The 14,918-nt window shown below is 37.1% G+C and overlaps 1 protein-coding gene across 2 annotated transcripts in view; it reads left to right on the top strand.

The window, feature by feature from the left end:
• The first annotated feature begins 1,699 nt into the window (after positions 1–1,699).
• The window catches only part of LOC129578942 (protein Wnt-1-like), a 33,032-nt gene continuing 19,813 nt past the window's right edge, over positions 1,700–14,918 (top strand). Inside the window, exons 1-2 of one of the 2 annotated variants that reach the window (XM_055468312.1) lie at positions 1,700–1,788; positions 7,306–7,720. In XM_055468312.1, coding sequence (XP_055324287.1) covers positions 7,626–7,720 — 95 coding nt within the window. In that variant the 5' untranslated portion in view covers positions 1,700–1,788; positions 7,306–7,625. Of the gene's footprint in view, positions 1,789–2,149; positions 2,814–7,305; positions 7,721–14,918 lie in introns of those variants that run through there. The other variant, XM_055468313.1, reaches the window with a different exon arrangement.

Here is a 14,918-nt window from a genome sequence, read left to right as displayed (position 1 = left end):
ATTGTGTTTAGCACACGCAGCACATACGCACTCCATTCCGAATTAACGATCGCCTTCTGTTGACCATTTGCGATGCGCGCGCGCGTGTATGTATGTGTGTGTGTGTGTGTGTGTTTTTTTTCCCATCTTCGTCGTTGTTTTTTCTGCGTTCGTTTCGGTGTTTGTGGCACCGTGCACTTTCAAATCAAATCAACACCTAAAAATCGGAAAATGGCGAAAAACTTAAAAGAGAGGATTTAGCAAAACGGTTCGCTTCCTTGAATTCTCTTCGTTCTTCGGAATGCTGCATGTTTTACATTCTTTGAATACCATGCAAAGATATTGCAATTTCATGTTCCAGCTCTCTTTCTCTCTCTTTCTCTCTCACAAGCCGATATATGAGTTCGTAGAAGTGTCTGAAGTGAGCGCAATGGCTGGTGAAAATCACAACCGAATGAAAATCCAGCCAATAGCAATGTCTTTCCGTCGACTTTGATATATGCAAGTGCGAGTGTGTTATACAGCACCAAAGTTCTAGCACTTAAAAAGTCGCACAGTGAATGGCTAGCATATGTGCTTTTCAAACGCACAATTCATAGATTTGGCATGTGTTCGCTTGTCTGTCGATGGTTTGACATTGAGCGGGCCGATGCGTATCTGTTTTATTTATTACGCTGGAAGTGTACGTGTATGCGTGTGTGTTGCGAATTGTTCTCTTTGCAAAACATTGCACCTATCATCAATTCGTACGCAACTTTCGAGACATCCTATCAAATTTCTGCGAGAAGTACGCCGCTGCCGCCGCCACTCAAACTATCGAGTGATAACCGCCAATACTGTATGTCTGTCGCAAATGCTCTGCTCGACCGTTGTGCTCTCTCGCCCGCTTGTCTTGCCATCATCTTCAGTGCATGCACACAGACTTTTCTAGATGAATCACCATCAATGTGTCGTTCGTTCACTTTTTTCGGTCCGAAGCGATGTGTGTGTGTGTGCAGAGAACATTTTTATCGTAAATTGCGAAACAAAAAGGGTCTTCTGGTTGACAATAACTTCGGCTGTGGCTTTGTAAATATTTCATACGGCCAAAACACATTACTACACACATATTTTGCTGGCTGTTGTTTTGTTTGGTTCGTGACCGCCAAGTATGAATAAAAATGCGAAACTGCAAGCCCGAGCTATTTAAACCAGCAAATCAAAACGAACGAACGAACGAACGGACGAGTCGTACCGGGAACCGAATGCATAAACAGTGAAGAACACAGAACACCAACCAACTCTCTCTCATTTCGCCTAGAATGGAACGGAGTATCGAATGCGTTCTGCTTTGTTGTGTTGTGTTGTGTTCGGTGTTAGCAACTTTTTGACTCTACCAATATCGTATACATATATGCATGAAAAGTGCGTATATCGAGCGAGAGAGAGAGAGAGAGAGAAAGAGAGAGAGCAATCAAAAAGCACATTTTATCGAGATACGGAGAGCCATACTGGATGTGTTTGCATGTGTGTGTGCACGAGAACGCGCGCGGTCTTCCTCTTCGATGCCAAACGAAATAGACTCAGAGTGGGACAGACGACAACAACAACAACGACGACCGCGATGACGATGAACGCAGCAGCACAGATATATCGTTTGTTATCCAGTAAACGCGCGTACATTTGATTTTTCGGTAACGAAAACATTCGGTGAGGATTCAGTTTATCGAATGCTGTGCTTGCGAGTGGTCTCGGATTTTTATTTTGAAGCTCGTCTCTTACGAAAATTCAAGTCACATTCAGGCAGTTAACACTTGTTTATCCGAAAAAGTAATATGTGCATTTTAAAAACGGAAAACCGATTTTCCTTCGTTTTTTTTCTTAAACAAATCAGAAAATTTACATTCAATAAAATTGTGACGGAAACAAAACAAAAATAATAGATTCTTTTTTAGATTGAAAACAGAAAAAAAAACGATAAAATCGAAATCTTTATGTTTTTCAACTTGATTTAAGCCAGAAGTTATTTTGATCCTTTAAAAGCGAAAAGAAATATAGTGACTATTTGTTTTGATATATATTTTCTTTATAATAATCCTGAATTATGTGCGGTTGCTATTACAATTGATGTGGTTTTATTTGAAATTCTGCGTTATTTTATTTCCTTCTTAATTCCTGTTCTCGTTTTGCCTTGATAATCCCGAATTTCGTTCACATTTGTTTTAGTTTTTGTTTATTTTATTTTTTCATTCGTTTTCAACCGGACAATAAACATTTCGAAGAAAACTATAACTAATTCAAACTCAGGAGTTTCGGTCAGATGCATTATTTCTTTTCCATGACAATGACCATATTTTGATGGAGATCAAAAAAAAAATGTTACTCCTGTGTGGCGGTACCGTAGACCCAAACAAACAGATCTCCGATTAAAACAGAAACCAAAACAGAAATCGGCGACTCTTTCAAGTGTCAAATTTGCTTTATTTTATGGTTTTTTAAATGAGTTTTAAACGAAACCGAAGTAAAGATATGATTTCCAACATGCCAACCAGAGTTGAGCCGCCATCCGATTTATTTTTTTTTTAACTTTCGTCGTGGTCATCGGTAAATGGAAAAATGACGGGAAGCGTATCTGATCTGCTTATCAAACAATTTACTTACGATGTAGATCATTATCAGAAAATTGAAATTGAATTTTACGTGACTGACTGACTGGCTATTTTTCACTCTTCGCTTCCTTTGTTGGTTTGATTGTGCTGCTGCTGGCTCTTGGTGATCGCGCGGCGGCAATTTCTTGTGGCTCCAATTCACTTCAGGAAAGTCTTTAGTGCGTGTGTACGTTGTGCGATCCACAGGTATAATCGCATTTAGTTGATTGTTTTGCTATTGCCGTTTTGGTAATTTTTCTTTCAAACTGTTTGCCCGTTATAGTACTGAGGAGTGAAACTGCAACAAAAAAACATAATTTAATAATTAATTAATGCGATGGACAGTCAATTCGACCGGTTTTGTGGCGTTGTTCCACTTTATTTTTAGAAGACCGCCTTTGATTGAACAAAAAAAAATAATTTTTTTCGCCGACACTCCTTCCATCAAAAGCATTTACATTATGGCAAATCATGAAGTTATCTAAGCAAGGATTCCAGAGTCAACGTCAGTATGCAATCAAGTGAAATCAATGCCATTTTTTTTCAAAATAAGAACAGAAATGAATCAAAAACCAAATTTCATTATTTCTTTGTGCAAATTCCATGGATTGAAATCCAATTTGAAAATTCTTCTTTCCATAAAATTCATCGTCATCGTTGGAATGAATAAAAGAAAGAGAGAGAAAGAAAAACATTGTAACCAAGGCATCTTCATCGCAAAACATGACACGGTCTGTAATTCAACGGTTGACACACGTTGTTTCTATGAAGCAACCATTCATCCAAGAAAACCGCAACGTCGAAATGGTTTTATGCAAAAATTTTAATGCAATAAAATCGGTTTTTGTAGGCAAAACAAAATGCTATAGAAATATGTAAGCAAATATTCACATGCTAGATAGTGATAAATGTGGCGCATAGCGCGTCTGAAAATGCGGCTGATAGAATAATCGGTCGGTTTTGCTGGTTTCCTTTGCAGACAAAGACAGTGAAGTGCGCGCGCGAGTCCGTTGTGATGAGGTGATTGTATGTCTATCGCGGGACAATTTTGGTTTAACATTGTGTGCCGCGCGACAAAGTCAAGTCAATTTGCAATTAAATCATTTCGGTTGATCTTATCGACATTTTTAACATGCAAGATGTGGATTAAAATATACATATAAAGAGTGCATTGGGCTAAATGAAAGACGACAACAATTAGTCGTCATTGTCCCACTTAAAACTAAATTCAATGCAGATTAATTTTAAACGAAATGAACGAACGATCTTCTATAAATTGACTATTATACAACTTCTTTAACAGCAAACAGCAACAAACGAATATAAAAAAAATGCACATAAATCAATTTGTGGACTATCACCTACGTGATCTTTAAACTTTTCCAAAATCGCAAGAGCTCGACAATTCAATCTCGAGTTTCTTCCATTAAAATTCCTTTGCCGGAATATTCGAATGATTTTTATTTCCAACGTGAAATTCGTTCAATGCTTCGCACCGCGCGCTCACTCTCTCTCTCTCGCTCTCTCTGGTCCATATCTTGATGTTTCGCCTGAAATTGTTTTGAGGCAATTAAGACACTTACCGGATAAACCGAAACAACATCAGCAACAACAGCGAAATACGAAAAGTAGAAAAGAAGAACGCACGACAGAGAAAACGATGCGAAAGGAAGTGGATTTTCCGTGATTTTGGCCATAAAATGCGATTTCAGTTTCAAGCCAACATTGATAATGGATGCATGCCCCTTTATGTTTTTATGTACAATTTGTCATGTTTTCGGGCTGCGGCTGATTTTGTTGGCGCGATGCAGCGCGCCGCGTTGAAGGTGTTGTTTTTGTTGTTGCTTTTTATTGAAATATAAAATATATAGTGAATGTATGCCAGAGCGGAACGGCCGGCATCTGTGATATATTGCCTGATTATTCTTAGAAGAAGTGAAGTGTGGCAGAATAGAACTGAACCGAACTGAACTGAATGGAATGGGACGCAACACGGAGATTTGTTCAAATGATTCGCATTTCTTTGATAGAATGCCTATTTCTTGTTGCTGCCGCTGCCGTTGTTGTTGTTGTTGTTGCTTATGTTGCTTATGTTGGTGATGTAGTGCTACAGCAATTCTAATTCTACTTATTTATCGTGTTGCAGTAAGTTTTTTACTTTGCATTTATTGATCATTTTGTGGTGCGGCCACAAAACCGTTCATGTTCAAGTAATTTATACATTTCAACCAGATGTTGATCTTCTTTTCCACTTCGTCAAAAACAAAAAGAACGAAAAGAGAGTCAGAGTCTTGTGAGTTCAAAGCGAGACGTAGTCTTTTGTATCTTGAATTCGTTTGGTCTTGTGTATTTTGCGTGAATGAGTAAGTTAGCGAGAGCGCCTGTTTCTGTCACTCGTTGCATCAAAGTTGCACCAAATACCAAATACATATCGGAGACCCAAGCGACAGAACATCGCACACACACACACACACAGACACAATCTCGTGCACGCAGATTCCATACGATTTATGCATATTGAACGCAAATGATGAGTTTGAATTGTGGCAACTCTAATCGCTGCAGCTTCATTTGCTTTTTCTTACGTTTCTGCTTCCTTCGAATGTATTTTTGTGAATTTCTATTTCTGTAATTCATACAAAGACTTTCTTTTTTCAAGTGCATTTCTGACGTGCACCGCGTAAATTATATTGTGGTCAGGCAGAAAAAAAATAATACGCAAACAAAGCGAGAGTCACACAAATCATCAGTGATACAAAAAATGACAAATCTTGATCCATTGCACGAGAAATGATTGATAAGCTCGATCTACGTGTATGCGTATGTGTGTGTGTGTGTGTGTGTGTGTGTGTGGATCGCTCAATTACTTTATTATTATTTTCTTTGACCAATTACCATCGGTTCTCCGGCCATATAATTAAAGTTCATTAGAAATCACGATCATTTAATTGCAACACGAAACAAAGAAGAAAAAAACCAACAACAAACAAAGTGTCGGCAAATCAAGAGAGACTCAAATACACTCCTTGCCACGCTTCAGTCATTCGCATGCGAAAAACATTTGAGATAAAACAAAACAAAAATTAAAGAAGAAATTGTAGAAAAAGAGCAATTGGCTTTGTTCAGCTGTTAAATGATTATACTTAGTATGATGCCTTGGATGCAAAGCCTCCTTTGATCTTTTACAAAACGTTGCAACATTTCCTTGATCTCTGTGGTTGCACGAAATGAGCGTTTTCATTGAATGTTTAGTTTTGGAATATGCACTGAAGCATATATGCATTTGCTACACACATCACATGCGCTTAAACGATACAATGACATCCGATTCAAGTTTTTTAGGATCTTCATCAAAGTCAGGTCAAATCTAAACGAAACCGCTGAAGAGAGATCCTGAAAAAAAACCGAACCATCGGAATCCGTTAGCATAAACTTGAACGGATTTTAAACGCCTGGAAAAAACCGTTTCTATTCAAATCGATGGAATAAACGCGCAAAATCAAGCTAGAAGAAAATTATTATTGGCACAAATTGAAGAAAAAATAATATAATTAGAGGAAAAGAAACGTCAATTATGTTCAATGAAATAAAATAAAATGGTGTGATTAGTAATTGGTCTCGCGGTTGGTGTGGTTGGCTTGAGCTAGCTTAGCTTGCCTTGGCGAACAAAATACAAAAAAAAAACGTGTTTGAAAAAGACGAAGGAATTATTAGTACTAATCGCTTTTTTAATTCAGATCAATAACCGATACGTTCATTCCGTTCCCCAGTGAACTCTCGGCTATTTGTTTTTGAACAAGAAAAAGAAGTCAAACACTCTCTCGCCGGCAAGAGAAACCGATGTAATTGTTCAATGTAAAAAAGGGTAAAAAGCACCGTCTTGTACACTTCTTTAATCACACCAATAAATTATCCGCATAAATATCCAGATTATTAAAGATCACACGAATGAAAAGGCAAAAAGGCCTCGCTCAACAAAAACGTGCACAAACACACTCGCACACGATTCCTTCCAGCATTGATATTAATAGTTGATACCCGAATGCATCAAACGGTAGCAACGATCACATAGCAAAAAAATCAAATCGAAAAATTCAGTCACAACTGCATTTCACGCATAAATAACACGAAAAAAAAAACAATCGAAACGGCGCGAGCGCGTTCTGCGTGTAATAGACGGCGGTGAAGAATAGCAGAGAGTGAGAGCACAAGAGGGAACAAATAAAATTCCTAACACTTTCGATTCGGAAAATAGACGCGCAAAACGTGCGAAGTGACGACAGCCAAACAACGTATGCATAACAAATCCGCAAAGGAAAACAAAAAAAAACCCAACAACGAGAAAAGAGCTGAAGCGAACAAATGAGCGCGCGCGATGCAACATATTTTGGTGTACGCACGCGATCATACATTCACGTAAAAAAAAGCACAATTTCAGTTGCGACTATTTGATATGATTCTTGTCGAGATTCTTCATATAGTTTTCTTGTGCACATTTCTACAATAAAAGGCATAAAAAATTAATAATATTAACAAAAACGACGTACATTCAATCACACACATGCACATAGACAGAGACTAATTGCATAAGCAGACTAAAGAACACAGAGTCATAACTGAGAAAATATTTCGTTTGCCGTGATTGCATTTCATACATTCAACAATTTATTGATACGGTTTTTCTTGAAAATTTATAAAGGAAGAAAAACGGATGACATCCGCGTAAACGAAAGAGAACGAAAGCAAATTTGAAAGCAAAAAAAAAGAACGGAACGGAAAGAAAACAATGAAATAAAATAGAACGGAAAAGAAAATCGAAGGAAAACCGAATCAAAAACAAAACAAAACAAAAAAAAACAGAGAGGAAAATTGAAAATCAACAGTTGATTCTTAGCCGTGCGCGATACGATACGATACAAATACACAGACATCTCGAAAGTGAGGGAGAGAGAAAGAGAAAGAGCCGAACCGAGCCGGTCGGTATTGTGACATACAAAATTATACAACACATAATTTACCATGATTGGTTCGAAAAGAAATAATCACGTTCCACCGCTGATGACATTCACTTTGCTAATAGCCGTTTGCATGGGATTCGCATATGCCAGTTGGTGGTAAGTACAAAATGGATATGTTTATTGCGATTAGTTCGTTTTTCTTCATTTTTTGTTTGTTTGTTTTCGTACGTTTTTTTTTCTGTTTGTTTCGCTACTGTTCCCAAAGTCGTTCCTTTTTTTTATGTTTGCACAATGTGCACTTAATTTTTTTTTTTTTCGAAAAGGAAAAAAAAACACGACGATACTGGAGCGAACAAGACGTGCAAATGTCAGCATACCTAATTGGCAATTAGTTAATTAATTTTATTATGCGTTTGGATGTCGATTTACAATACGAATGGCACTGCTGATAGCGGATCCAATTGCAGTGTAGAAGAAAATGTTTGAATCGTTTTTTAACGACTTCCTTTCGAATGACATTTTATTTTCCGTTGTAAATTACAATAATAATATTTTATTCAGAGATTTTTCAATCCTAGCCTAAGTAAATTAAACTATGATTTGTGTCCGGTGTCATGGTACATCGATAAGATGGAATTAAATTGGGCGTTTCGTTATGTCAATATTTTGTGGGCCCATTTTTTGTTTGTTCATAACTCATGTGATATGCATGTCTCTTTTTTTCCGGCCATGCATCTCATTGTCATCGGAATGCATAGACGATTAAAAATGCAATAAAAAAATGACCTGAATCTCATTAAATGGTGTCATTGAAGAAAATCCAAACCCTTTTTTCGTTCGGCTCTGAGTTTTTTGTTTTGTGCTGTTTACTCAATCAGACATTTGACTGTGTCAACTGCCAATATCACCATATATTTACCCATTTTTTTTCGTCTTCCCATGCATTGAACTGAACCATTCGAAACACCCATCGAAACGCACTGTATAAATAGTTTCATAGCAGAGAGAAATATTTTTCCTCTCGTCGACTTTTCTCTTCGGTTTTGTTTTTTTTTCCTGCCCCGGCCCATGTGTTTTTCTACCATTATTTAACAATACTATTATAACCATTAAACCTATTATAATAATATGTTTGATCTCCATCTGAAAACCATTGATACGACTAAAATATCCGTAGATTCTATTTACTTATTCTATTTGTCATTATTATTATTATTGTTATTGCTGTTAGAGTTTTGGTTCGGTACACGAATTCGATGTTCGGCCCAAACATGCGAACGAGTGAGATGGGAATCACCTCGAACTGTGTATGCATTCGGCCATCGTTGTGTATAAATGTTGAATTTTAATACCTTTATGGAGCAATGAGAATACGGAATTTCTTCAATGGAATTAAAGTAAATATTTGACGAAACCCGAACAGAACCATACTCACACGCGCAATCGAATCTGCTTATATGCGAGATAAAAAAAAGCCATTTTATTTGCTTTTGTTGTTAACGCATTCGCATTTATTTTTTTTTTTCGAAAATGTTTTCATGTGTGCGCATTTGATTCAACTCAGGTAACCGACAGCTGACTGACCGATTGATTTTGAGTCCGAAAATCACAAAGGTGAAAAACGATCAGGAAATGCGAATGCCTAAGCATTTGATGCGAAACAATGGCGTTTCAACATTGCATCGAGGGGCAATAATACTTATTGATATAATGAAACATTTCATAAATCAATTCCTAATGAATGGATGTAATCGTTGATGATGTTAGCCAAATTGAATCAATTGTAGTCTCATTAAATAGTAGAATGGATGGAAGTGTTGAAAATCGATAAAACCACTCAACTCGAAAATTATCAAGAATTTTATGAGCCTGATTGAGAGGTTGATAGGGATAAAGAGAGAAAGAGAGAGAGAGAGAGAGAGGCGCACACACGCTGAGAATAAAGAGGGATGGAGAGCGATAGAGAGATAGCAATGAATGAATGTCAAACAAGTATAAAAGTTGCCTTTCAACGCTCACGTGAATTGAACACTGTAGCTCCTTCATTTGCGAATCCAAGCCAATAAAAGAGTTTAATTGGACATTTATTATGCATTATGAACGGTCAGATATATGGCATGCTATTAAATATTTGCTTAGCATCTAGGCAGCAAAAGAGGGCTACGATTTAGATGAGATTCGTACGCTCTTCACCAGAAAGGAGAAGGAAACACTGCTATCTCCCTTTCAATTTTTATAAACATTTGAAATACACAAAAAAAATAATGTTTTTTTATTCAAACCACCATAGATTACGGCGCTGAGTGAAAAGTATGTACTGCTATCTATAGACGCATAGCGTGAACATAGCTCGTAATGTCAAATGAGTGTATTGAGGCGACACATCCCATATGCAATCATTTTAAGTAGATTTCTCTTTCTCTCGCTCTCTCTCGCTCTCGCTCTCTCTTCTCAAAATTTTACTCCTTACCTTTATTTGCACGGATGAAACGAAGACATCCATTGACTGGCAACTAGAATATCATGTGTGTGTGTGTGTGTGTGTGTGTGTGTGTCTGTGTGTGTATGTAAAAATATGCATGACAAAGATGGAAATCATGATGCTGGTGCAACGAGTGAGCGACACAAATTTCTACTCGGAAACAATGTAATCATCATAAAGTCAATTTGTTGAAAATAGAATTTGCCTTTCCTTACACCCTTCATTCATCGCAGTTTCCGTCATACACGTTCATCGTCGTCATTAGAATGTGACTGAGTGTCTGTGCACTCTTTCGGTTTTTGGGCTTGACATAACACAGGACCAGAGGAGAGAAAAAATAAGACAAGAAAACGGAATGTTGAAATCCAAACCGGAAAAGAATACTCATCAAAGCAAATCGGTGTGTTCTCTGGGTTTGAGATCGAGCGATGCCTTGTGGACAGGCAAAAATTGCGGTATACTCGCGGTGTGTGTGTGGTGAATGGCCTCATAAACGGGGCAGGAACATAAATCTGAAATTGATTAAATGGCGGTTGTGATTAAAAATTCACAGTTCCATACACTAGAAAAATGTTTTAGTTAAATATTTAAACATTATTTTGCGCACTGTGCACCCATTCAATGCAGAGGTTCTTCATGTGTTCACCAACCACCACAGAGTGGAAACATTCATGCGTGCGATGCTGTTTTGTTAAGTTGTGTTGTGCTTCAAAAAGTACCTCAATTTTTTTCTTCTGCTCACTCTCTCTCTCTCACTCTCTTTGCCTCACTCACTTCCAGAATCCACCTTGGAAAATGTAATTGGACGGTTTGAGATTCTATTTGTCTTTCGTGGTTTATTTCTTTCATTTCGCACTCTATTTGATTACCATCACCACCACGGTTCACTGTCTGCAACCGTTGATATTTCACAGTGTGTGCAAGTTGGTGAAAATTATTATCGTGTACCGGTAAATAATTCAGTGTTTTGCTACGTATTAATTAAAAATATTCGGTGTGTATGAAGAAAAAAAGAGCCAACTCAGAATTGTTAGCATTTGAGAAAATGTTGTGTATGCTATGTTTCACTCAATCTCTCTCTTTGTCTCTCATTCGAGCTTCTATTTGAGAATGAAAGTGAGAGAATTTTATATTCAGCTGGCTATGCTTTTTCTGCATACGTCAAAATTTTCACGATGCCATCGTGTTCGAGAGGAAAAAAGAAACGAGAGAAAAGAAATTCAGTTTTTTCTGTTCAGTTTCGAAATGATTGTTTTAAAATTTATACGTAAGCGGCACGAAACAGCCATCTAATGATAAACAAACACGGTTTATTCACTGCAGATATTGTGTTTTAAGGACGCGCTGATGAATATTACTCGCTAGAATGTTAATTACATACAGAAAGAGAGAGAGAGAGAGATTGTGTGTATATATACTAACAATTGACTGTGCGCGAACCGGCCAAGCAATGAGGCCGTGCGAGGTTCTAGATTCAAACGACCGCACACAAGCTAATCCCAAACCGATTGAGACCGAAAAATGTGGGAAACGAACGATAGAACATAAGTAAACAATTCTGCTAATTTATATAGATTCATAAACATTTCAAATTAAAACAACGCATACGCATTCCCCAATGCGCGCGTGAAACAACGCACACACAGAGAAATCTTTGCTCTGACCGGCTCTCGCCTTTAGATGCAATTTATACGATACGAACAAACGTACCAATATATATATATATATATATATATATATATATATATATATATCCAAAAAGTTCATAAAATTCGAGAAAGAAAAAAATGAGCGTGGAAAATAAATTAAAGCCAATAAATCGAATCAAAGTTGAATGTTCAAATGAAATAATATAGTGGATGAAATAGTGCGAGGGAGCGGTGATCAAGCGTAACCGAATGGCAAAGAGTCGATCTCTTGTGTCATCGACACCAAATGCTTTTGTTTTTTCTTTTTGTTTTTGTGTGTATTTTTTTTTCTCCTGCTGCTGCTACTACGACTATGACTTTGGTGTGCAATAGCATTTAATCGTATACGCGGGGGGATATTCGATTGATGGTGATTGGTGCTAAAAGCGGCATATTGCAGCCATACGATTATGCACATAATAAAAACACACAAGAAATTGGAAATGGGCAGACAAAAAGCATTGTTTTCATTTCGATTACGTTTCGTTTATTTTCAATGAGTCGCAAATTATTATGCGTGGTTAAAATAAAAACGGCCATATTTTATTTGCGTATGAAATTATCGGAACCGGAGCCGCTTGACTCGTTTGCTCACTCCTCAACGAACCAATGCTCGTACAATAATTTAAGATGAACATTGAATGGGGCACAAGAAGAAGGACATTCAGTTAGCATTGATCAGAGGTCCTGTGTACTTAACATATACAAACGAAGCACACTATCAGTCGAGTCGAAGGAGCATTACATTTAAATAAATTATCTTTATCACTACGTACGTACGACTAAATAGTGAATGCAAAACGGGTCGCCAGTCGAAAAACAGAACAAAAAAAGAAGAACTAACACAAACACAAATAGTGGCAAACACAAATGCTTCTGGCCAAGTATTCCAAAAACGCTCGATAAATTCAGTTTCAGTGCGATTCGAGACGGTTTGTTTCTTTTGTTTCATTCAGTCGAATTGACTCGATTTAGATAATGTTCCTTCCGGACGATATGTTTCGCGAGCACGTAAGTGCGTGCGCTCGCGCCCCATCAAGCCACTACATCTAGATGGTTTGTTGTTTTTATTTTTTTCTGTTTCTTCGTTTTGTTTCGGTCTTCTATCAGTTTGATTCCGTGTGCAATTTGTCTAGTGCTCTGGGTCTTTACCATTTGACTGTTCGTTTACTCTCACTATCGTCTCACTCACTTATTCGTTATGTGGCATAAATGCATGGTCGCCGTCATCGCCCGACCGATAAAGACGAAGCGCGCGCGATGTCAACGGCAAAGATGACGACTCAAACTACGATTGGAAACTTCATTAGTTAATGGAAAAAAATGTATATCCGTAAATATTTGCATTGAATTATGGTGTATATTTTCCTTGTATATTGCGTTTCGGTTGTGTGCATGCAACGACATAAGTACTATCGCTCGTATTTTACATAGTTTTTTGTTATTCTTCTTCGTTTCATTCTTTCGTCTATATCCATAATGTTATTGTTTTGGCGTTTGGTAGAGTAACTCAAAAGGAGAGAAAGAAAAAGAATCGGTACGATTCTCTTAAAATCGTTTTTTTTTTGGGCGCACACGTTTGCCAGAAGAAAGCTTTAGCAACAAACAAACCAAAGAAGAGGAAAAAAATAAACAAGTTTATGAGTTGAACGGTGTTGATTTTCTTGCCCCATATGTTTTTTCTTGTCGTCACATCACCAACCGAACGCAATACACCAGATTACCCGTTTTTCAACACGTCCAACTGATTTTATAACTGGAAAATCGTAAAATTACTTCATGCCAAATACAAATCTAAAATTAATAGATTTGTTCAATATACAATCATTAAAAAAAAATTCAACTTTGTTGAATTATAGTATATCCGAAGATAACGAACGAGTTCGTGGGTTTTGAACAAAAGAATTGTTGTTGTTGTTGCTATTGTCGAAATCGATTAAATTCGTATGTGTATTTTCATTCCATATGTGTGTATGTATGCAATTACTTGTAGACAGACAAGATGACACTTCGACGCTAATTCAAATGGATTAACGTAAACAACACGACACACCGAGAGGGAGAGCAAACAGCATGATAAAGTCGGGCAATCAAATTTAAATAAAAACTGCAGTTAATAAGGATTAACGAAATTGTAGAAACGTGTTCTTCGCGCTCATGTTGTTTCATTTGGCCGCTCGCCATTTTTTTTTTATTACGTCAATGACGATGAAATGCTGCAACTCTCATTCGATCATTTACTTTGTTTATATGGACAATGCATGAAAATGAGAACTTTGAATGGCTCATCAAAACTACAGTCAGACATGTGATGTGATGCAATGCAACGTATGCATTTTTTTCTTCTCTCTCACGCTATCTCTTCGCGTCTTATATTTATTGAACTCAATTGTTTAGAGAAGAAAAAAAGAATGTTTGCTTCATCGACGCTACGGTACATAAATTCAATAAATAAAAAGTTATAGGCTTTTAGTTCATAAATATCATAAAGATCACTTATCAAAAGTGTCTGCCAACTGGCGGCACCTTAAAATTATAGAGCTGTTGAGCAAAACGGATGATCACATGCATCGTTAGTTAAATCAATTCGACGCAAATCGTGATTACTTTCATACTTTTCCATTCTTTGAAATGGAAGAAGAGAAAAACGTTTTTTTTTCTTTGATGAAAAGAATTTGATCGATTTTTTCTCGCATTTTTCCCTTAAAAATGATTTTCATTCGGGCAGAAGATTTGTGTCTTACCACAAATTTACTGTACGGACAACATATGACAAAGCATATGCTTGTGATTGATTTTAAAAGCTCCGAATTATGAGGGATAAAAAACGATGAAATGAAACAATCAATAAAGTCAAGCTCAACAGAATCAAGTCCCTCTTATAACGTTGAAAGTGATATGAGGGTCACGTGTGTGTGTGTGTACGTGTGGACGGGAGCGAGTAAAAACGCAGGCATTCTCGCATAGCACAGCGAAAATTGTGGCACAAAGCATATTTGCGTTATCAATAAGTGAACCAATATTACACTCATATATCGACCCCTCGACATTGCTATTATTTTTTTCCTCCTGCAACAATCTCTCTCTCTCTCTCTCTCTCTCTCTCTCTCTCTCTCTCTTTGTGTGTATGTCTGCATGTTTGCCTTTGGTTTACAAGACCTCATATTATCAGTAACAATTTTTT

This window comes from Sitodiplosis mosellana, unplaced genomic scaffold, assembly GCF_009176505.1.
Source record: "Sitodiplosis mosellana isolate CC-2019 unplaced genomic scaffold, AAFC_SMos_1.0 Smas_scaffold_6226, whole genome shotgun sequence".
Lineage (NCBI taxonomy): Eukaryota > Metazoa > Arthropoda > Insecta > Diptera > Cecidomyiidae > Sitodiplosis > Sitodiplosis mosellana.
This window is presented reverse-complemented; position numbering and strand designations above follow the sequence as displayed.